At 48.3% G+C, this 22,586-nt stretch overlaps 1 protein-coding gene across 44 annotated transcripts in view; it reads right to left on the bottom strand.

The window, feature by feature from the left end:
- Positions 1-22,586, bottom strand: part of FAM168A (family with sequence similarity 168 member A) — a 149,347-nt gene that overhangs the window by 109,449 nt on the left and 17,312 nt on the right. For 3 of the 44 annotated variants that reach the window (XM_040659587.2, XM_040659626.2, XM_040659652.2), the window contains exons 2-4: positions 17,277-17,384; positions 15,634-15,742; positions 13,607-13,684 (exon numbers count right to left, since the gene is read on the bottom strand). The exons of 30 other annotated variants lie outside the window; for them this stretch is intronic. In XM_040659587.2, the coding sequence (XP_040515521.1) occupies positions 13,607-13,684; positions 15,634-15,742; positions 17,277-17,304 (215 nt within the window). In that variant the 5' untranslated portion in view covers positions 17,305-17,384. Of the gene's footprint in view, positions 1-13,606; positions 13,685-15,633; positions 15,743-17,276; positions 17,385-21,136; positions 21,205-21,598; positions 21,678-21,951; positions 22,093-22,586 lie in introns of all 44 variants that reach the window. 11 more of the 44 variants (XM_040659594.2, XM_040659643.2, XM_046912060.1 and 8 more) reach the window with 9 other exon arrangements.

The following is a 22,586-nucleotide window of genomic DNA, read 5'->3' as shown; positions in this document are numbered from 1 at the left end:
CAGGAGAAAATATTCAAAGGCACAGAGGTGGATGGTCAAAAGTCATTCACCTCCTGTTTCCATCAGTGTTACACCACCACGGTACTGCGGGTTTGTTATTCTCTCTTGCGCAATCTGTACTTTCTAAGACACCTGGAGGTTATTAAGCCACAGACAACTATGCAGTCAAAAGAAAGCAAGTTAATTATCTAAGAACAATGTTAACTGAAACCATTTACTACACCACTGGCAATCCTGAACCTTCAAAGTCTTGGAATCATTGGAAAAGATCTCTACGATCCCCAAGATCAATCCCAACCCACCCCACCGTGCCCACTGCCCACGTCCCTCAGTGCCACATCCCCACAGCTCTGGAACACCCCCAGGGACAGTGACCCCCCCACTCCCTGGGCAGCCCATGCCAGTGCCTCACTGCTCTTTCAGAGGAGAACTTAAGGCCATTACCTCTCTCCTAGAAGAAAACATAGGAAAATTTCCATGTGAAAAAATTAAATGCAGTGATCACTTTAAAAACGAAAATTAAACTTTACAACTACAGCAGCCTCAGTTTGACCTTATTTCGTATTGGAAAAAAAAATCCAAGAATAACATTCTGTTACAAGCCTTCATAGCACTAAAAAAAAGAGGGATTAATGAGAACATGACTGACAACCTACTCAGACATGAGGACAAGCATCGACAGAGTTCCATTCTCATATAACCTCTGCTCACACATAGCGAATAACTGAAGGACTACAGCTCAAAGGCATTAGGCTGGGAGCAAGGAGACAGTGCAGAGAGTTGACCAAGGACATTTGTCATAGAGCCTCGTGTATGTAGATGTCAAATCAGATCACCCAGACCAGAGTTCAGTTCTTTTCAGGACACATCCAAAAATAAGCTAAATAAAACCCTGAGAAACCAGAAGTATTGGCTATATATATATATTTTTATATATATATACATATATACATCAAATTAGATCCACCTGGAGGAATAGGAAGCCCAAAACATCTGTGGGATCACTGAGCAGGAAAGAAAGGCATGGAAAGGAGTAATTTTGGAAGGCAGACCTCACTGCAGGAAGTCCCAGTGGCCGTGCTGGCTCACAGTGCTTCCTCTGCTTCCTCCCTTGAAAACTGCCCGGTGCCTCAGTACCAGCACAGCCCTCCTGCAGCCATCAGCAAGGCAGACTGGAGAACTCATCTGGGTTAAAAATAATCCTTTTCTGCTGTTCTCTGAGTTGGCTGAGCAGATGGCCGCTCAGACAGCTGCACCAACAAGTAGAACTTGAGCCAGCATCAGTGTTGACGGCCGTGTCAGTGTTGATGACCATCAACCATGGTCAGTGGGCACGGAGGGATGAGTTGGGGTTGGGGATCTGAGAGGTCTATTCCAACCTCAATGATTCTCTGAGCCTACGATCATTCAGCCTTGCAAAGAATGATAGAATATCTTAAGTAGGAAGGGATACACAAGGATGATCAAGCCCAATTCCTGGCACCATAAAGCTTCACAAAGTCTTTGTAGGAAGACACGCTTTTACTAAACAGGGACTAGGTCACAAATTTACTAAAAGAAGGTGTCCACAAAACTCAGCTATTAGGTTTGTGTCCCAGGGCCTGTCTTTCATTGACACTCCTTTAATCTACCCACTGGATGAAGTCCCCCAGGGAACTCTTCTCTCCTGGGGAAAAACAGATATTTCCAGCAACAAAAGACCCGCTTTTCAAAACAGTACATTCATTGGTTACGTGGAATAGTATTTTTAGGGACAGTGAGATAAAGCAAAAGAGCCACACGCACGTCTCCCCAGCACAGATGGTTTTATCCATCCTTGTCCTGTTGAGCCATGTGATGGTTTGTGGGCAAACGCCAAAACAGAATTACACATTGCAAGTCGTCCTTGATCCCTTCTTGATGTTTTGCTAATATCACTACAGAAGGCAGACGAGGTGTGATCTTTTCTCTGCTATCCTCATGACAATAAAATCAATTTGCAGGTTGTCGCACTGACACAGATTCTCTTGCTGCAGTCATTTCCATCTGGAAAAATCAGCCAAGGTACGTTGCTGCAGTCATTGTTTTGCCTGTATAATCCATGTCTCGTGGTACTTAGGAACGTGGTTTAGTGGGCAGTATTGGTGGTAGATGGATGGTTTTGCCAGTGACTCTTCTGTGTCAAGAGCCTACACCTCATCCTGCTCTACCAAGTCTTGGGAGAAGGAGTTCTGGTCAAAAAAGTGACTCACAAGAGCAATTTTTAACTCATCCATAAAGTTTCCTTAAGCAACAAATCAACCACTTATCAGATCTTTTGTCTTCCACCACACCCAAAGCACACACATTGACTGATCCCAAAGCAGCATTCCTGTGCTCAGCTACACTTAACCAAGTCATTTATTGAGCCAGTCACACAGATTGGATAATTTTAAGGTGGGTAACTCCTCATCCATCGAGGTGTTTTCAATGTTGATCACAATTTTTCAAGGGCTGACTGCTTTTCAATAAGAAACTCATTTCTAAATAAGTTGAAAAGCAATCACAAGTCAGTTCTAAGTCAACACTTCTTTCACCAGGGTCGACTGAACACTTACTAAGCAGTACAAGTCTCTCCTTCCTTGAGAAGTCATTACCCATTGCTGTCACCATAGACCTAATTTCTCTCCACTTGATTCCCTTTGACAAGCAGAGTAACATCAGTAAAAAAGCTAATCAGAAGTTAGAATGACATCCTTCAGTTCTTCTACTGAACGAACACAGCAAAACCTATGCCCTACACCTTCCATCTGCTCCTCCATGCTTTTTCTTCCTGCCATGCAGATTCCAACTTTGAAGACTGTTCTTGAACACAAAAGATGACTTTTCCTTAAACAGGTCATAGAAGTGCACCTTTCACCCATTCTCCTTTACACAAACAGTGTTTCCACTCCCACATTCTCCTCTCATCACATTACCTTCCATTTAAAAGGCAACTTCCCCAGGAAATGGTCGTGCTAGATTTTGCATAAAGTGTATACTGAAATCAAGCAGCAAGACCAAGCTCATTTTTTCCTCTCCACTGATTAGGAAAACATTCCAAAGCAATAGCATGAGATAGCTATTATATGTATGAGATAGCTTTGTACATTTCTGCAAGAGAGAACGGTAGGAAGTGTCCCTCTTGTAGAGGTAAGAAATGAACCATACTATACAGACTCCAATCTAACCCCTACATGGTTTGTAGGAGTTCAGCCCCCACTGAACCACTGAACCCACTGAACTGTTAAATTCCTCTGCACATCTGGGTGATGGAGACGTACCCAGGCCAAGGAGAAAAATGCATTTCAGCTTTGACAGTTGCTGTAGGTTTTGGAGAATCTCCAAAAGTGCCAAAGCCTCCAAACGTGCCAGAATCCTCCAACCTCTCCTCCCCAGATCCCTTTGTTCCACCACATCACGGACATTTTGGGGTGAGGGGAGCAGCCATTTCATGCTTCCAGAAACCATACCATAGCTCCATTTCATTCCACGCACTACAACAGTGAAAGTTTTGCCCTTGGTTTGGCAGTTTTTTATACCGTATAATAGCAATTAATTCCCCTTGGCATAATTTATATGAATCACTGATTTAATACAGATAGCTAGGGGAAAAAAAAAGCCCTATTAAGTCATCTCAATGACCCCACCATTGCTGCCGGATTGTTCCCGGCAGCACACTTTCCATGCTTGTTTTAAATGTGCTTGCCACAGCATAAGCACAATTGTCTGCAAAGCAGAGACATGTTTCACTAACATATGCTCCAAATCAACACGGTGGTGGAAATCTTCAATTTATGACTAAATGTTGCACTGCGCTCTTATTCCTCCAAATAGACTTTAATGTCTCTTGAGGGAGTGAAAAAGAGCTGTTTGTATTTCAGTGTGCTGCAAAAAAAATCTGTAACGAATTCTTCTCTTTGTGATTTCTGAGCTGAACCCAAGGTGGGCACGTCCAGCAGGCTCAGACATGGCACGCTGATGCACACCGAGAGGACCGGGGTGCCCTATAGGAGGATGCTGAGCACTTCTGGAAGCACAAACAATGAAGATGTGCAGAGTATTTTTGGAACGTTTGGAAGGGTTGGGCTTCTTTCCTTGTTTTGGTTTGGGGTGTTTTTGATCTTTACAAGAAAAGATGGATGAGACGTTCTTCGTGGAACTCCCACAGGCTCATTATGGGGAAAGCAGAGCTGGAAAAGCCATGCTCTCACTCCTTGCTTCAAGGCAAAACTGGAGCTATTCCTGGCACAAGTGCTTCAGAAACCTGTTCTTAGAAACCCATCTAATGGGGATTCCCATGTTTCCTCAGGCAACATGTTCAGGGCTTGGAGCTGATTCCCCTCCACCCCAATGTGTAACCTCTATCAAACTTGTCTCTGTTACCTCTTATCACTCCACACCTCTGAGAAACATGCACCATCCTGCTCGTAACCTCCCTGCGGGTACAACAGTAATGAGGTTCCCCTGCACCTTCTCCAGCTCATCCCAGGAGGCTCCTGCTGGTCTTACCCCAGCATCTCGCTGCCCTCCATGTGCCAAGGAGCCTCCTGCCTGGGACGACGAGATATCAGGAAGAAATTATTAATGTGAGGGTGGTGAGACACTGGCACAGGTTGCCCAGCGAGGCTGTGGATGCCCCCTTCCTGGAAGCACTCAAGGCCAGGCTGGATGGGGCTGTGAGCAGCCTGGGCTATGGGAGGTGTCCCTGCACATAGCAGGGGGTGGGACTGGGTGAGCCTCAAGGTCCCTTCCAACCCAAACCATTCTATCGTTCAATGATTCTACGATCCTATCTCAGATGAAGAATGCTGCATTTGTCTTTCCTTAGGTGGGTTTCCATCAGCCCCATTTCCCAGTTTACCTCCTTCCCTTGGGCACAAAAAGCACTGCTCTTCCATCAGTTTAGCAAATTCCATCCATGAATTTGCTAAAGGTGCATCCTATCCCATTTACTATGCTGCTGAGACAAAACCAGCCCTCATGGGGGCCATACACAACCAAACTTCTGGTTACATCAAACCACTGAGCTCTGCAACCAGCTTTCCACAAACCTCATAGTCCATCTCAATATAGAATCACAGATTCATAGAATCAAATAGGTTGGAAAAGACCTCCAAGATCATCCAGTCCAACTGTCCACGTATCACCAACAGTTCTCACTAAACCATATCCCTCAACACAACGTCTAAACATTCCTTCAACACATCCAGGGTTGGTGATAGAAGATGATGTTGGAGTCCACAGGGAAAACCCTGCTAAATGCAAGTAAAGCACCTCCACTGCACTCCCAACACCTGCAGAGCCGCTCATCCCCCTAGCAGCAGGATCATATCCCAAGTGCTATGGCAAGAAGTTGGATATTAGGAAAAATTTCTTCCCACAAAGAGCAGTGATGCAATGGCACGCCTGCCCAGGGAGGTCACCATCTCTGGAAGGGTTCCAGCATGGTGGAGATGTGGCACACGGGGACATGGCCATGAGGCATGGTGGGGCGGGCTGGGGTCGGGCTTGGGGATCTTGGAGGGCTTTTCCAACCTTAACAATTCTGTGATTCTAAGTAGCAAACACTTCTGCAGAAAAGCAAATTAAATATGCTCCATGCCTTATTTAAAGGCAGCACCGCTGGCAGAGCATTGCTGTTTTGCTGCTTTGAGAGCCGCAGTCCAAGGGGAGAGAAAGATTTGTCAAAGTAGAGATAAAACAAAGCTAAGCAAAATGATTTCATGGCCCACTTTAAAGAGCCTCCTATGTGCGCTTCCTTGACCTACTAAAAGCCTTCTGCAATAAAGAGCCGACCATACAAACGCACACAGCCCTCCCATGGAATCCATTACCTTCTAAATCCTCCATCAAAGGTGAAAAATAAAAACCAGCATTCCAGGAAGAAAAAAAAGAAAAAAAAGAAATGCCATGAACTCGTAAGAATTAAAAGTCTGTAATTGTATCTGATATCTCACATTAGATGCCCCAAGTAGACAATATCCCTTCAATCCAGAGGGAAAAGCTGTTTGGCTTCTGCCCTATGTTCCAACCTTCGCTGTTCCAGCATCGTATCATCCTCTACAGGTTGGCTTTGGGTGGCACTTGGGGATGCAGGCGGTGGGCACAGTGGGGATGGTTGGGGTTGGCCCTGGTGGCCTCAGAGGTCTTTTCCAACCTTCCTGATCCTAAAACTCCTGAGAAAAAGCACCGTACTCAAAGCAAAGCCAACTGTATGCTCTGCTGCTGGGCAACGCATCCAATGCACGGAGATTTCCAACAAACTGCGGTGCTCCTTAGGGCAGGTGAATGTGAACAGTGGATGAGGACAGCTTGGAGAGAGATGTAAAGGAAAGCACTGGAAAACTACTGACACTGGGAAAACAGAATGCACACACATCATGCATTTCCCTGTAAGAGCAAGAAATGGCCACCGCAAGAGTATATTCCAAAGTATCAAAGCCATAAAGCATCTTCACTGTTCCGTGAACAAGGAGAAGTGAAGCAGAACCTTTCCCAGACGTTAAGCACGCTCCACTTCTGACAAGGAGACTTTGTGTTAATTCTAAGCTACTTCTCAGCCCAGAATTAATAATAACGTCTGAAAAGAGCAGCCCTGTTGGGCTGGGTGGTGGTGTATAAACACGCACGTGTGCGATTCCATTTCTGCATAACGTTGATGGAACCATCTTCAGGCAACGCTTCAAAGATTGGCCCAAGGGCCAAGAAAAACACGGGAGCAAACCCTGGGTGCCTCATCAAACTCTTCCCATGACAAACACTTCTGAGGCACAAAAGGGCATAAAAACGTAAAGTGTTTGACCAACTACACGGGGAAAGCATATGGCAAAGCCCTGAAATGTTGAGTCTCCTGGATCCAAGACTACAAGAGGTGAGAAATGAATGCCCATTTTCTCAGCTGGTACCAACACCATTAATTTGTACGTAAACAAAAAGGACATTTAGTAGAAGCAGCTGCGGTTCTGAATGCACTCATTGAGAAATGCAAAGCTGGAAAGATCTGTGAGGACAAAGCCTGCCAGGTACACTCGGTGGCTGTTCTGATGGCTGTCCATCACTGGAGAGTCAGGGCCACTGACTCCAGTTGGTTGAGCCTCTGGTTCCTTCTTGATGCAAGGTTGCAAAAGGAAAAGACAAGGTAAATTTAATGGGCTCACGAGAAGCATTTCGGATAGCAAAGGTCACAAAGGAAAGGGAGTTGGACTCCACATCTGTTTTAGCTGGGATGAAAAGGACTTGCACTTCATCCTCTTTTCTCTTTGGGATGTCGGGAGGACAGCAGAGACCAATTGGAAATCACAGAGTCACGAAGGCTGGAAAAGCCCTCCCATATCCCCAAGTCCAACCCCAACCCACCCCACCGTGCCCACTGCCCACGTCCCTCAGTGCCACATCCCCACGGTTCTGAACACCCCCAGGGATGGTGACCCCCCACTCCCTGGGCAGCTGTGCCACTGCAGCACCACTCTTTAGAGAAGAAATTTTCCCCATTATCCAACCCGAACCTCCCCTGGTGCAACGTGAGGCCATCACCTCTCGTCCCATCATAAGAACCAGAAGGTCTCAGCCCATTACGGCCACCAGTCTGCTTACACTGCCCGAAACTCTAAGAGCAGGCAATGCTTCATCTCCTTGGACATAAATCATTGCCCTTATAGCCACATCACATGCAGGAATTAACTCTGAAAAGTGTCTGTGCCAAAAACTGTTTCCAAACAACGAACACAAACGATCCCCCAAACCCTCTCCGCTCACCTACAATAAGGAAGAACAGAGAGAAAAACTTCTATGAGTAATAGGAGAGATGTTTCGTGCTACAGATAATGCATCAAAATGCATCCTGCAACCTTTTACACAGCCCCAAAATGAGTAATTACGTGCCAGGAGATATCATCTACTCCACAAATCAAGTCCCCGAAACTACAGACTAAAAATGGTTTTTCAAAAAGTCAATTTATTAGAGATTACTGCGCAGACAGACAGATGAGTGCTCTCGTGTACTTGCTGCATTAACAACCTCTCAAAAGCCACAGGAAAAGGAAAATCAATAATGTGTATTTTTTTTCCCCTTGCATCAATTCATCCACTGCTGAAAAAAAGATAACTTCTGTGTGTGTTACGGGCACCATAGCCGAGGTTTCCTGCAGCCTGGGAATAGAAAATCAGATGTTGCTGGGTTTAACTGACTAAACCCAAGGAGGCTGTGGATGCCCCATCCCTGCAGGCATTCAAGGCCAGGCTGGATGTGGCTCTGGGCAGCCTGGGCTGCTGGTTGGCGACCCTGCACATAGCAGGGGGTTGGAACTGGATGAGCATTGCGGTCCTTTGCAACCCAGGCCATTCTATGACTGTGATTCGATGAAATCCTGCCTGGCTGAGCTCAGATTTTGCTTTTGATAAAAACTGAATTAAAATCAGTGTAGTCTCAGGCAATTGGCACAAGGCAAAGCCTTCTGTTGCTGGTCCCACACTGCAGCCCATTGGCAATGAACAGCCCACTGTGTTGATTCTGGATCCCCCACGTTTCCCAATTCAGGCTCCACGCACACCAAAAGGACTGGGTTACAACTGGGGAGGAACAAAAGGAGTTCTTTAAGTTCTTTAGAGAGAGAGTGGGGAGGTGCTGGAACAGCTGCCCAGAGAGGCTGTGGATGCCCCGTCCATCCGTGGAGGTGCTGAAGGCCAGGTTGGATGGGGCCCTGGGCAGCCTGGGCTGGTCTGAAATGTGGAGGTTGGTGGGCCTGTGTGTGGTGGGGGGGTTGGAGCTTCATGATCCTTGAGGTCCCTTCCAACCTGAGCCATTCTGTGATTGTGATTCTGTGAGTGTGAAGCCTTTCAGAACGGCACCTCCACATGAACCAGAACGAATCCCACGACGGCGTTCCCTGCAGAGCACAACTCATCTTTCTTCCTCCCATTTCTTTATCCGGGTCAGCAGTTCCCTCCTCTGTGCTGAGGGTCCCCAGCAAGCTGTGAGGGGGCATCGTCAGCAATTCTGTGCTGCTGCAGCTGTTTATGAAAGCCTTAAGAATCCCTTAAAATGCATCTGTTAAGAGATGCATTATGGATGGAGGACATACGCCCTCCTCCACCTCCCTGAGCAGCCTGTACCACTGCATCACTGCTCTTTCCAAGGAGAAAGTTTCCCTAATATCCAACCTGACCCTCCCTTGGTGCAACGTAAGGCCATTACCTCTCATCCTATCAAACCGATGAGGTACACAGCAGCAAGGACCTGGGTAGCAACCATGGAGAATCAAGGAGATCCATGTTGGACCATCCCACCTCTTCCTCTCTGCTCTCCATGTCCCATCCTCCTGGTGACTCTTGCTTACCTTGAACCCATTGGCCACTGCAGGCAGTGGGGTTAATCCCAAGCAGCAATGGTTCCATTAATGGTCTTGCAGGAACAGAGCTGGGCTCTGTATGGTGGCTGCTTCCCCCACGTGGCCCCCTTGGGACAGGGGAACACTACTGAGACCTGTTCCCCATCGTTTCGATTCCTTACCCCTACAGTCACGTCACCAACTCCAACCACACCAGCAGCAACACAGCCAGCTCCCAATCCTCAGCCCTGGCTTTGCCCCTCTCTCATTCACAGAATGGCTTTTGTTGGAAGGGACCTTAAAGATCACCCAGCTCCAACCCTATGGTTTATGGTACGGAGACATGGCAACTGCAGGCAGAGATCTTTGCTGAACCCAAAAGGATGTCCAGAAGCGTAGCACTGATTTACATAGCATCAGTCATTAAACATCAGGACTTGCAGCAAAAATTGTTTTGTTGCATGGACTTTTTAGGTTGGATATCAGGGAAAGGCCCTCAACCCCACTGGGTGGTGAGCATGGCACAGCTCCCAGGGCAGTGGGCACAGCCCTGAGCTGCCGGAGCTCAGGGAGCACTGGGACCCTGCTCTGACATAGGGAGGGAGTTTGGGGTGCTGTGTGGGGCTGGGGGTGGTGATCCCTGTGGGTCCCTTCCAATATGGGACATCCTACAGTTGGTCACGGTTGGCCAACACACCCAAAATCTGCTTGGAACTGGCAGACGTGGGGCTGGAACTGGACGACCCTTAAGGTCCCTCCCAACCCAAGCCACTCTGTGATGTGACTGCTGCATTTCTTTACAAACCTGGGCTGAAGGCAGAACCAGCCATCGCCCTCATCTATCTTTAGACTCCCAATTCTACACAATTCCTTCCTTTGTGCTTCTTTCCTTTCCCCCCTGCAACTCTCTTTGGCAGAAGTATTAAAGCAGCTGCCACCGAGAGCAGGAATGGAGCTGAAAATGGGAAGAAACGCAGTGCTCACAGCACAGGAGCTGCACCAGCTGGGTGCCTTCCAGGTCACTGCAGCCCTCCGGCCTCCCAAAGGACAGCCCTGCTGCTCTCCTGTGTGTGCAGAAAGCACAAGCACTGTGCAGGTAAATCACTGCACGCTATTCGCTTTTTAGAAGGGCTTGCTGATCAGATTAATATGTTCAAGCTGACCACATCCATGGAACCATTACGGTTGGGAAAGACCTCCAAGACCCCCAAGCCCAACCCCAACCCACCCCGCCGTGTCCCTCAGTGCCACATCCCCGTGGCTCTGGAACCATTAAGACCTCTATGTAATTTCCACATAGGCTCTGCTCCTTTCACAAACACTCGTTCTGTGCATCCTAATTTCCAGTGGATCTCCCTGTCACATTCAATACATCTCCCGTTCATAAATTATAGACTTGCCTGATTTCCCTGATGTTACACAAGAGTCAGCAGCAATACAGGAAAACACAGCAGAGACCCAAATTCAGTGTGCTCAAGGGATGCTGGCTGGGTAAGATCCAAACAGAGGCCCCCAGTGCCCTCCCAGGGCAGAATCATAGAATGATAGGATGGCCTGGGTTGAGAAGGACCACGATGCTCATCCAGTTCCAACCCCCTGCTATGTGCAGGGTGGCCAACCAGCAGCCCAGGCTGCCCTGAAAATGGATGGACCCCTTCCTTTCTCCTCGCTCTCCCTCCAAAGCTCAGCCCCCACCCGCTCATGGCTGAGATGCTGAATGGATCCAGAAGGGCCACGTGTGTTCCCCAGACCTGGTGGCACACAACCACACCTCACAGCACCAAACTCAACGTGACCACATCGCACCATAGGGATTCCCTATTTCCCAGGGCCACGAGCCACATCCCATTCACTGAACAGTCAGAATGCAGACGCTGTTGGTAAGAAGAGATTGCCGTTTGCTCAGTACCTCCACCCCATGGGATCATCCAAGAAGTAACCAGTCCTACACTCAGACCACTCTCACCACAGATCAACCTACGGTCTGATTTTTGGGTGGTCTTCTGTTTGGACTCACCCAATGATCTTTATGGATCCCTTCCAACTCGAGATACTCCACGACGTTATGACTGAACTTCTCCTATTAGAATTCCTTCCAAACTCACACTCGTTTTAGTACTGCTTTGGACACGTTATGCTGCACATACAGCTGTAATTTAGAGCAATAGACGTCAAAACCATTCCGCTTCATGCAGGCAAGTCTGGGAGAAGCTTCTTGGCTGCACAGCAATTAAAACATTGATGTTGATTCAAACATGCCTGTGACTGAAGGCTTCAGAGTTCCCTTGCTTATAGGCTGCTACCCAATTATTCATGTTCTTTTACCGTTGCTAAGAGGCTTGGTTTGTATTGTCAGCTTCTTGGGTTTTGTCATTGTGCTAAAGGATTCGTATATACATTACTGGCAGTTCTCTTACGGGGAAAAAAAGCAGCTATCTTTAAGAGGATTTCATATTATTTTAATCTGAAGAGCCCTATAAACATTTCCCATTATACAGGAAGAACAATCTGCCGTTGTTCACACTTTAATCCTGGCAAGCACTTGAAGGGCATCAACACAAAGGGGTGAAATCCTTACAGATAGCCTAAGGGTTACTGCAATACTCAGCAACGGGAATAGCAGGGTGGGAATGCAACGTGGGCCAAAGGGGAGGAAACGGCGTTGTGATAAGATCACCAGGCCCAAAAAATGAACAGAAAGCTATCGGAGACCACAGCAGAAATTAAAGATGAGCCTTGCAAGAAGTGTCACAAACATTTGCTAACCCAGAGAGCCATCCATCCTCTCCCACTCAGTAATAATCAGTGGCAAATTATCTTTGCTCCATCTGAAGATGGAACATTTCACTGCAGAGAACAGCCCGGTGCTGGTAAGATGGGAGACGGGCAGCGTAATCTAATAGGCCTTTTCCATCTAATTTTTATGATTCTTATGAAAAATGACCTGAATAAGTGAAGTTATTTGCCCTTGTCCTCTTTGCTCATATTGAATTTAGTCAGAAGGGAAATCCTGCCAAGGATAGCAGGTTTTACTCCATCGACTGCCCTTTGTGACTGCTCTGTAAAGCATTAGGCACACGACAGAAAAGGCCAGGTTGGGGTTTTTTAATTGTTATTAGTATTTGCAATAGATTAAAAGAAGAGAATACCTCAAACACAGCTTCTTAAAAGCCTGGGACTGTGCTGGAAGCCTCCTCTGCAGCCTGCCCCGAAATGCAGCACCGGCCCCAACATCTGGGCAGACAGGACGTGGGTCACGCTCAGTGCAGACCACGAACCATAAATAACAGGCTGGGAATTGGGGTAAAACCCAGGTGCAGCCCATCACCAGCACTGCCCATCACTTCTTTTGGCCTCCAAGCTCTTTTGCTAAGGCTCCAAAGGCGGCCCGTAACGATGCGGGATCATTCAGATCAGGGGAATGCATTCCCTGCACGCTGTGCTGCACGTGTGAGCAGTGAGATTCCAGTGTGAGGTTCTGATGTTTCTCCCCCAGCGTTCAATCCCAGCCCCAAACAAGAGGCTGAGAAGCAGCAGCTGCATGCTATTGTAATGAGCGGCGTCCAAAACGCTGAGCAAATGAGGAACACATGTCTGCGAGGCAGCCCCTGCTCCTGGGCTGACCTCTGGGGCTGAATGGCTTCCCCAACCTCCTAGCAAAAGAAAAACATCCCAATGACCATTACGTACCCATGTGGGTGAGATGCTGCATCCCTTCTGGCAGGCAGAGTGCACCGCACAGTCAGCATACGGTCCCACTGCAGTGAGCACAGCTCAGCCCCTGAAGGCTCCCATTGCTCTGAAGGTCTCTTAAAAGCTGATGGGCTCCCACAGAGCAGCCCCCGTTCCTTTGTTTTAATGGGGGATTTGTTCAATCACTGCTGTTGTGGTGTCCCCTGAGGATTTGTTATATCTGCTCTTGGGATGGGTACTGGGAGACTCAGGTTGGTTGGAGAGGTGGTGGTGCCCCATCCCTGCAGATACAGCAAGGAGCACATTTGCCAGGCTGGATGTGGCTCTGGGCAGCCTGGGCTGCTGGTTGGCGACCCCGCACACAGCAGGGGGTTGGAAGTGGATGAGCATTGTGGTCCTTTTCAACCCAGGCCATTCTATGACTCTATGATGCTATATAGGGTAAGGGGATGGGCTGTGAGCACTGATAGAGCTGTGGGTGCCCCTGTGCACTGCAAGGTGTGTGATCTGACAGCCTTCAGGGGTCCCTTCCATCTCCAGCCATTCTGCTGTTCTATGACACGGTCGGAGCAGCAGCCCTGACTCACCTACAGGCTCCTGGAGGAGTGGATGTGGGGGTGATGGAAAGATGGACACTCCTCTCCAGCTGTGTCAGGCACTGAGACCTAAAAATCGTGCATAGCATTCCTTAACCTCTTCCACAGCAAAAAGGACCCCTTTCCTTTGGTCTAAATTATACACTTTTACAAAAACTAATTGTTTAAGACACACTCCAATTACGAGTCTAATTATACTTTTCTAACTCTCTGAAAGCAAACCATGCTTTTTTCTTTCATTACGCATTAAATTGGGCTGAGAGGTTTTCTGGAGCTGAGAAGCAGAACAAACGTCAGTCGGTGTGACATGGTCTGCAGGGATGGGCTGGGGCTGAACCTGATCTTAAGAGAATGACAGAATAGCCTGGGTTGCAAAGGAGCACAGTGCTCATCCAGTTCCACCCCCTGCTATGTGCAGGGTCGCCAACCAGCAGCCCAGGCTGCCCAGAGCCACATCCAGCCTGGCCTTGAATGCCTGCAGGGATGGGGCATCCACAGCCTCCTTGGGCAACCTGTTCAGTGCGTCACCACCCTCTGGGGGAAAAACTTCCTCCTCATATCCAACCTAAACCTCCCCTGTCTCAGTTTAAAACCATTCCCCCTTGTCCTACCACCATCCACCCTTGTAAAAAGCCATTCCCCTCCTGTTTATACGCTCCCTTCAGGTATTGGAAGGCCACCATGAGGTCTCCCTGCAGCCTTCTCTTCTCCAAGATTTTTCCAGTTTCTTCAGCCAGCTCCCAGTTAAAACCACGTGGCTGTGACCTTGGAGCCTGGCAATCCAAGTCAGCCTATTTTTCATCATTACTTATTCCTTCTTTTTTGGAGGGACTGGCCATGCCTCTAAAAAACTTGCAGTTCCATACTGAGGCCAACACTGCAATCCAAGATGTGTCTAAATGAATTTAGGGTGGTGGTGACGCACTGAACAGGTTGCCCAAGGAGGCTGTGGATGCCCCATCCCTGCAGGCATTCAAGGCCAGGCTGGATGTGGCTCTGGGCAGCCTGGGCTGCTGGTTGGCGACCCTGCACGTAGCAGGGGGTTGGATCTGGAAGAGCATTGCAGTCCTTTGCAACCCAGGCCATTCTTCATGGCTGGCAGGCCACAAGAAGTCATTGCCACCCATGTCCTGGTGCTGGTGAGGCATGGAGGGACACCCACGTACGAGAAGGATGCACACACAGTGAAGAAAACCCATCAGAGAGCTACCAAAGCGATGAGGGAGTGGAAACAGGCTGAGGAAGCTGGGCTTGCTTAGTCTGGCCAAGAGGATGCTAAGTGCTATCCAACATCAGGCTACAGCTAATGAAAGGACAGCCATAAGGTGCAGTGGTGCTGCGGGGTGAGCTCGGGCATGGCAGGGCACTGTGCCCAGCTCCAGAGCACTCCCAGTACCAGATTACACCCAGGAGGCAAAGCAGGAATTCCCTTCCCTCTTCCTCTGTGATACAGCTTAGTCCATAAGGGCTGAAAGCGTGCACGCGCTACTCAGAATTTGTGCCATCTCATTTACTCCTAATTAGCCCAGATGATCCAATATTCCTACCTGACCTTATTTTCTACAAAACCCCCTAAAATTAATTCTCCCGTTAGCCTCGTGCACAGACTACAAAAGCTCAAAGCCTTCCAATCCCAACCCAGCTCCGTGCTGGAGTAAATGAGAGGATCAGACCCCCAAACCCTGAGGAACATTTGTTTTTCTTTTAAGCAGTGCTGCATTCACAGATCTCCTGGAACAACCAGGGCTGTGTGCAGAGGAATGTCAGCAGCTCCTACCGCAGCCCTGGGAGGAAACGAGCCATCAGCCCAGACAAATTCACAGCCTGGGTTTTGATGCTGAGATGAATCACATGGCAAACAGACCCATACGCTGCATTTCAAACAGATGCTGAAACTGCTCTCTGCTCTGGAGCTTGTACTGCTAGGAATTGCTGGTGTCAGTAAAGGAAAGCAGCACCTGACTGCATTGCCTTCCATGGTTTTGTTGTTGTTGCTGCTGGCTGAGAAAAACACTCACCTTCTAACAAGGCATGGAGCTTTTATTTGGGCTGAGCAGCCTTGTGCTCTGCACTGCAGTCCTATTGCTTCCTTGCTGCTCAGCTCTCCACTCACAGCCCTATAAGAACCTTCAAAATAAAGTCAGTGTTTGAGGATGGAAATAAAAACTGACTGCAAAGTCCAAGAGTGAAAAGGGAAGGGAAGGAAAAGGAAAAGGAAACGGAAAAGGAAAAGTCCTATCACTGTCCACCCTCGTAAACAGTCTCTCCCCCTCCTGTTTATACACTCCCTTCAAGTATTGGAAGGCCACAAGGATCTCCAGTTATTAATTCTATGTCCTTGTTGAAATAACTAGCAGAAGCAATGGCCAAAATAAATCCGTTCTGTTTTTAACACAATTTATGACTACTATTTGAAATGCAACTCCAAGCAGGGACACAAACCTTCAAGAAAACCATCGGAGTACGAATGAAAAAGGAAAGGTAAAACCCAATATTTTAAGGCAACAACCTGCAATCGTTGACTTAAATACCCCTACAATCAGCAATAAGAAGACTGTTTACATGGGTTGGGAGTGATAGGACAAGGGGGAATGGTTTTAAACTGAGACAGGGGAGCTTTAGGTTGGATATGAGGAGGAAGTTTTTCCCCCAGAGGGTGGTGATGCAGTGGAACAGGTTGCCCAAGGAGGTTGTGGATGCCCCATCCCTGCAGGCATTCAAGGCCAGGCTGGATGTGGCTCTGGGCAGCCTGGGCTGCTGGTTGGCGACCCTGCACAAAGCAGGGGGTTGGATCTGGAAGAGCATTGCAGTCCTTTGCAACCCAGGCCATTCTATCTGTCCTGCTAATAAACAGGTGGGCCCTCAGCTTCCTCACGGATGACTTCCATGGTGTGACTGCACCTACACGGCTCCTCTGCACGCTGCGATGCAAGGAAATGCAGCTGCACTCCTGCAGGCAGCACCACAGCAGCTGTCTCCCCCTGGCACAGGTTGGTTGTGAGGATACCACCCAACAAATCCCATTTTTTCCTTAAGGACGAGGCACGAGCAGGAAATAATGAAGAATCAAAGCCTGAACCTGAAGGACTGATGAAGAGGAGCAGGAAATTGCAGCCTTTGGTATACAGAACACATCTGGAGCCGCAGGAGGAGGAGGACAAGCAAAACCAATCACTTCCTCTCCAAGATCTCCTTTGCAAATAAATATGAAATTTTAAGAGAAACCCAACATTTAATATCTACTGTGGCTACTGCAGCCATTTCTCATGTAAAATGCAATAACCCCCAGAATAGCACAGGCAGGTTTCTCCAACAAGGTCATCACAGAAGGACTTGCACAACCATTTCTCATCAGTTACCCTCTTCTCCTGGGTAACAGCGATAGGATGGGAGGGAATGGCCTCAAGTTGTGCCAGGGGAGGGTCAGGTTGGACCTGACATTATTTCTCCAAAGAGTGGTGATGCAGTGGCACAGCTGCCCAGGGAGGATGGGGTCACCATCCCTGGGGGTGTCCAGAACCATGGGGATGTGGCACTGAGGGACGTGGGGCAGTGGGCACGGTGGGGTGGGTTGGGCTTGGGGATCTTGGAGGTCTTCTCCAACCTAAATGATCCTGTGATTCTACGATCAACTGCAGCAATCATTGCCTTCCATGAATACCTGGAAATGCAGTTGGGGGTGGCTTCATGTGGCACAGAGAGCTCTTCTCATGCAGTGCTCCTCAAGCAGTGGGAGCTCAGCAGCTGTCCTGTTTTCCATTCCCCCTGACTATGGAGAAGCATGGTAAGAACAGTACGATGTCACCAACTTCTTGCAAATTCAGTATATTCCAATGTAAGATGACTGGTTGGGCAGCTAAAAGGCAGGATATACTTGGCCTAATGTGTCAGATGCTGGGTAGCCTCGTAACCCAAATGATATATTGGGAACCAACGCAAAGTAGGCAACCAAGCAATTCAAAATACAACAGTTAATGCCAAAATCCAACTCTAACTCCTTTCCCAATGTAAAAAGGAATTATGTAGCTCTTCCCACTATCAAATGCCTTCCATGCTGACTGTTGGAATTAACAAAAACCCAAAGCAGCAAAATCAAGGAGATGCAAAACGCAGCTTCACCACCACTGCTCACCACTGGTTGCACCCAAGGCTGTACAACAATCTGTTTCTTCTTCAGTTCTCACCAACTTATTATAAGCAGCACCAAAGAAGAACCCAAGAAGCCAAAGCCACTCCTTTTCTTGTGTTCCATGCACAGGTTTTATTCCAGCAGCCTAAAAACAGCCTGGCAATGGAAATAAGAATCCTTCCACTGCAACGCAGTGAAAAACAATGACCCAGCCCATGGCCTGGCCATGCTTTTCTCTCTTGCCTTGTCTTGAAGAATCCTCCCTCCCTTCATCTTAAATCTAAACAATGCCTCAGCAAACACAATCATTGAATCATAGAATGGCTTGGGTTGGAAGGGACCTCAAGGATCATGAAGCTCCAACCCCCAAAGCAGGCAGGGCCACCAACCTCCACATTTAATACTAGACCAGGATGCCCAGGGTTCATTTCCAAGAGAAAACATCTTGGGTGTTTTCCACTATCTAGTGCTGACTAGAACTGGTTAACTCCAAGCAGACATTCAGAGCTCTGTGGGTGATGACAGCTACATACATAATTCATGGCATCAACACACAGACCTGCTGCTTGGGAAAGCTGGTCAGGGACAGGCACGACATAGGGAAGGGTCCTTCTATTCCTCCTTCTTCTTCTCTTGGTCCCACACTCCCCAAAAGATAAAAACACAGAACCACAGAACAGTTCAGGTTGGAAAAGAGCTGCAGGATCCCCAGCCCACCCCACAAGGTGGAGAGGATAAGTGCATCTTTATGTATATCATAGAACACTGAGGTTGGAAAAGACCATAAGACCACCGAGTGCAACCATCCAGCCACCTGCACCATCTCCAGTGAACCACAGAATCACAGAATGGCTTGGGTTGGAAGGGACCTCAAGGATCACGAAGCTCCAACCCCCCACCACACACAGGGCCACCAACCTCCACATTTCAGACCAGCCCAGGCTGCCCAGGGCCCCATCCAACCTGGCCTTCAACACCTCCACGGATGGACGGCGCATCCACAGCCTCTCTGGGCAGCTGTTCCAGCACCTCCCCACTCTCTCTCTCAACAACTTCCCCCTCACATCCAACCTCAATCTGCCCTCCTTCAACTTCAAACCATTTCCCCTTGTCCTGCTCTTATCTCCCCTCTCAAAGAGTTGCCTCCCCTCCTGTTTGTAGGCTCCCTTTAGGTCCTGGAAGGCTGCACTGAGGTCACCCCACAGCCTTCTCTTCTCCAGGCTCAACAAGCCCAGCTCCCTCAGCCTGTCTTTGTAGGGGAGGTGCTGCAGCCCTCTGAGCATCTTTGTGGTCTCCTCTGGACCCTCTCCAACAGCTCCCTGCCTTTCTTGTATTGGAGGCCCCAGACCTGGATGCAGTACTGCAGATGGGGCCTCAGGAGGGCAGAGCAGAGAGGGACAATCCCCTCCCTGTCCCTGCTGGCCACCCTTCTGCTGATGGAGCCCAGGATACCATTTGCTTTCTGAGCTGGAAACCACATCCTTAAGCAACGTTATCACTTTCCCCACCCCACAACTACAGGGGCACAGATGTCCTTTTCCAAACCTACAGCAGCAGTCAATGATGGCTGTTCGGACGTTTCGAAACGGTACGTTACCAAACTTGGAGAACTTCTTAAGTAAGTATGACAAATAGGAGAGCTGTCTACAGGAAAGAGAAGTGTTTAATTAACGACGTACTGAATCTACTGGGCTACTTTTTTTTTTTAATCTGAGCAATTGTTATTGCTATTAGTAGATGATAACAAGCAGCAGGTTGTGCCATGGAGTACCCCAGTATGAGAGGCATCGTGCATTGCCTTGGTATGCAATTAAGACCACTTCATTGTCTCATCAGGCTCCCGGTGACATCCAATTAAGTAATAACACAAGGAGAATGCTCCTAATTAACGAGGAAAATCCTCTGGAAGCCAAATACAGGTGTGTGTGTCTCAGGTAGAGCCTGAAATAGTTGAATGGATCACTTAATCTTCATTTAAAAAAACCACACTCAAATTTGTATGCAATTAACTCAATGCAGGGTTCTCTTAGATTCCTTCCGGGGGGGGGCACATCTCTTTGTCATATTCAACAGTCAAGTGGTTTATAGAAGATTAAAATTCAAGCTGGCACTCGGAGCGAGCAGTTGCATGCAACTCTGATTTGCATGACGTGACACGAGACCACGTCACATATCCACTGTGTGTGTGCCACACAGATCCACAAGGCGTGGAAATGGGCAGTAAAGGGAATCAGAAGGAGGGAAGTTGCCCCATCTTTCTATCCAAACACAACTGGAGATGGAAGGTAAACCCATGGCTGGTCAGGAGCCTCAGCCCAGCTCAGATAAACAGGCGGTAAGAGAACAGAGAAGCCTATGGTCATACCCAGGCGTGTGCTGGTGCATATACAAAGAGCTCAGCTGAAGCACCAGTTAAGGCCATACAGATGCTACCCGAAATGCTCACATTAAACCATTTCTCCTATAGACAGCTGTGATGCTTTCAGCGAGCTACATGAAATCCCATTATAGCCAGCAATGTTAGATCAGCCAAGGCAGCATCGCTAACGCTCTGTGATGCCTGTCAAGGACAATGTCACGCAGAGGCTAGAACAAAAAAACAATAGTAGAAAACGTCAGAACGTCCTCCCAGGTCTCTCTCACCCTCTTACATGCTTCAGCAAGCAGAACAGCAACATCTAACTGCTGCAACCAATGACATTTCCATCAAGTATGGTACTTTTGGACCCGAGTTTCACCTGCTAAATAAAACAAACATGTATTTTTCCGTGCATTAAAAGCATAGGACTCTTATGAATAACTATCCACAAACTGTATCAGTAAGTGCAGCTGTTAAAGCCCTGAGGATCAACACAGCTCCATATTATCACAGAATCACAGAATGGCCTGGGTTGCAAAGGACCACAGTGCTCATCCAGTTCCAACCCCCTGCTATGTGCAGGGTCGCCAACCAGCAGCCCAGGCTGCCCAGAGCCACATCCAGCCTGGCCTTGAATGCCTGCAGGGATGGGGCATCCACAGCCTCCTTGGGCAAACTCCTGCCTTTCCACAGCACCTCCTCATCAAAACTTGACGTGAAAAACCCCTTAAGATTACAAAGCCAAACAACAAAAAGAGTAACTGAGGAATGCAGTGGACATGAGAGTTTAGCAATGGCATTTCACAAACACATTTTTTTTTGCTAAGACACCTATCTGAACCACCCCAAGGAGCAAAATACCCCTCAGTGAACAGAGCTGCTGTCTCCAGGATAGCTGGATGGCACATAGTAAGGATGGCAGGGAACTGTGCAAATAGACAGTGCAGTCTTGCTGTTAAGCATCAAGATAAACGCTGCCCCAAGGAACCTGTCCTTCCCAGCTTCTGCCACGCAGCCTCCTTGTAATGCTCACCCTTCCAATTCTTTCTAGTTGATTAACTCATGATGTAATCCTCGTTTTCGGGACACTCGAGGCCAAATCTGCAATTTAGACGTTGGGAACTGTTGAGATGCATTGAATGTACGACACGCTATGAAGATGCAAGGACTCTCAGAAAACCAAGAACTGTGACACTGGTGGGCAAATATGTTTCTGACAAACACTTAATGGCCCTCTGTGGACCTCAGGTCCTCTGTGGACCTCCTCCTCAGCTCCTGCTTGTGAAGCAGAGCAATCCCACCTTCAAACCTGGGCAAGGAAGGGATTCTTCCCATCCATGTGCAGCACAGGTGGCTCACTCCTGGCATGCAGTAGTGTGTGCTGCCCAGTCATCTGCTCCCAAACATCTGTGCAGCCCTGCTGATCTGCTGCAAGCACAGCCTTTTATCATCTCTCCTTGCACAGCTGCTTCCATGCTGCCCCAACAAAACCCACCTCATGTTTCTTCATTTCAGCTTCACAAGTTGCCTTGCTGCATTTAGGCCACACCAACAAATGGCTGTGCCTCAGCTCTCTGTGCAAAAATACGTGGTTAAAACCACAGCATCAGAAAGACCTCCAAGAACCCCAAACCCACCCCCAACCCATCCCACCATGCCCAGTGACCCTCAGTGCCACATCCCCACGGTGCTGGAACACCCCCAGGGATGGTGACCCCCCACTCCCAGTGCCCAAACGCTCTTTCTGAGCAAAATATTTTATTAATATCCAACCTGATACACCCCTAAAGAAGCATAACCCCAAGTACCACCACATCCGTATGCTTCCCTACTCATTTCCAGCCTCACCTTTCCTCTCTGCAAGCTCCATCACCATCTGACCACCACATCTACTCGTTACCGCTGCAGGCAACAGGGAAATGCTGGGAAATCATCAACTTCTTCCCCTGACTGCGAATGAAGCATGGACACAACGTTCTAAATCCCCACCTGAGGAGCAAACGTGGGCAGCAATTGCACGAAATACTACTTGCAGCAGAGAGGGGAAGGATGTGCAGCACAGAAGGATTCCCACTTGCCTTACTCCAAGGCTTTCCACGCGACCTATCCCTGTGATGACCACCATCCCACTCCTTCAGCTCTGTTTTTCCCCAGCTTTCTAGGAATTCACGTCTTTATACCACTGTAAGGTGTCAGTCTTTGAAACCAATGCCTGAATGATCTCCTTATTGGATTAAATAGAACAGAACAGGAACTATTTGGGTTCCATGAGCCAACCGTAACCCTCCTATAGCAAATCCCTATGGGTAAGCACAGGTACAGAAGACAGAGCCGTCCAGCCTCCCACCCCGACATCTATCATTACAAAGCCTCTTCCCCAGACCTTTCTGCTCTCTTCCCTTAGCTGCTCATTTTCTCTTTTAGAAGGTTTTGGTACAGAGAAGTCCCTGAGCCAAATGATTTTTCTTTCATCCATCTCATCC

This window comes from Gallus gallus, chromosome 1 (assembly GCF_016699485.2).
Source record: "Gallus gallus isolate bGalGal1 chromosome 1, bGalGal1.mat.broiler.GRCg7b, whole genome shotgun sequence".
Taxonomy (NCBI): Eukaryota; Metazoa; Chordata; class Aves; order Galliformes; family Phasianidae; genus Gallus; species Gallus gallus.
Note: the sequence above shows the minus strand (reverse complement) of the source record. Positions and strands in the feature narration are given on the sequence as shown.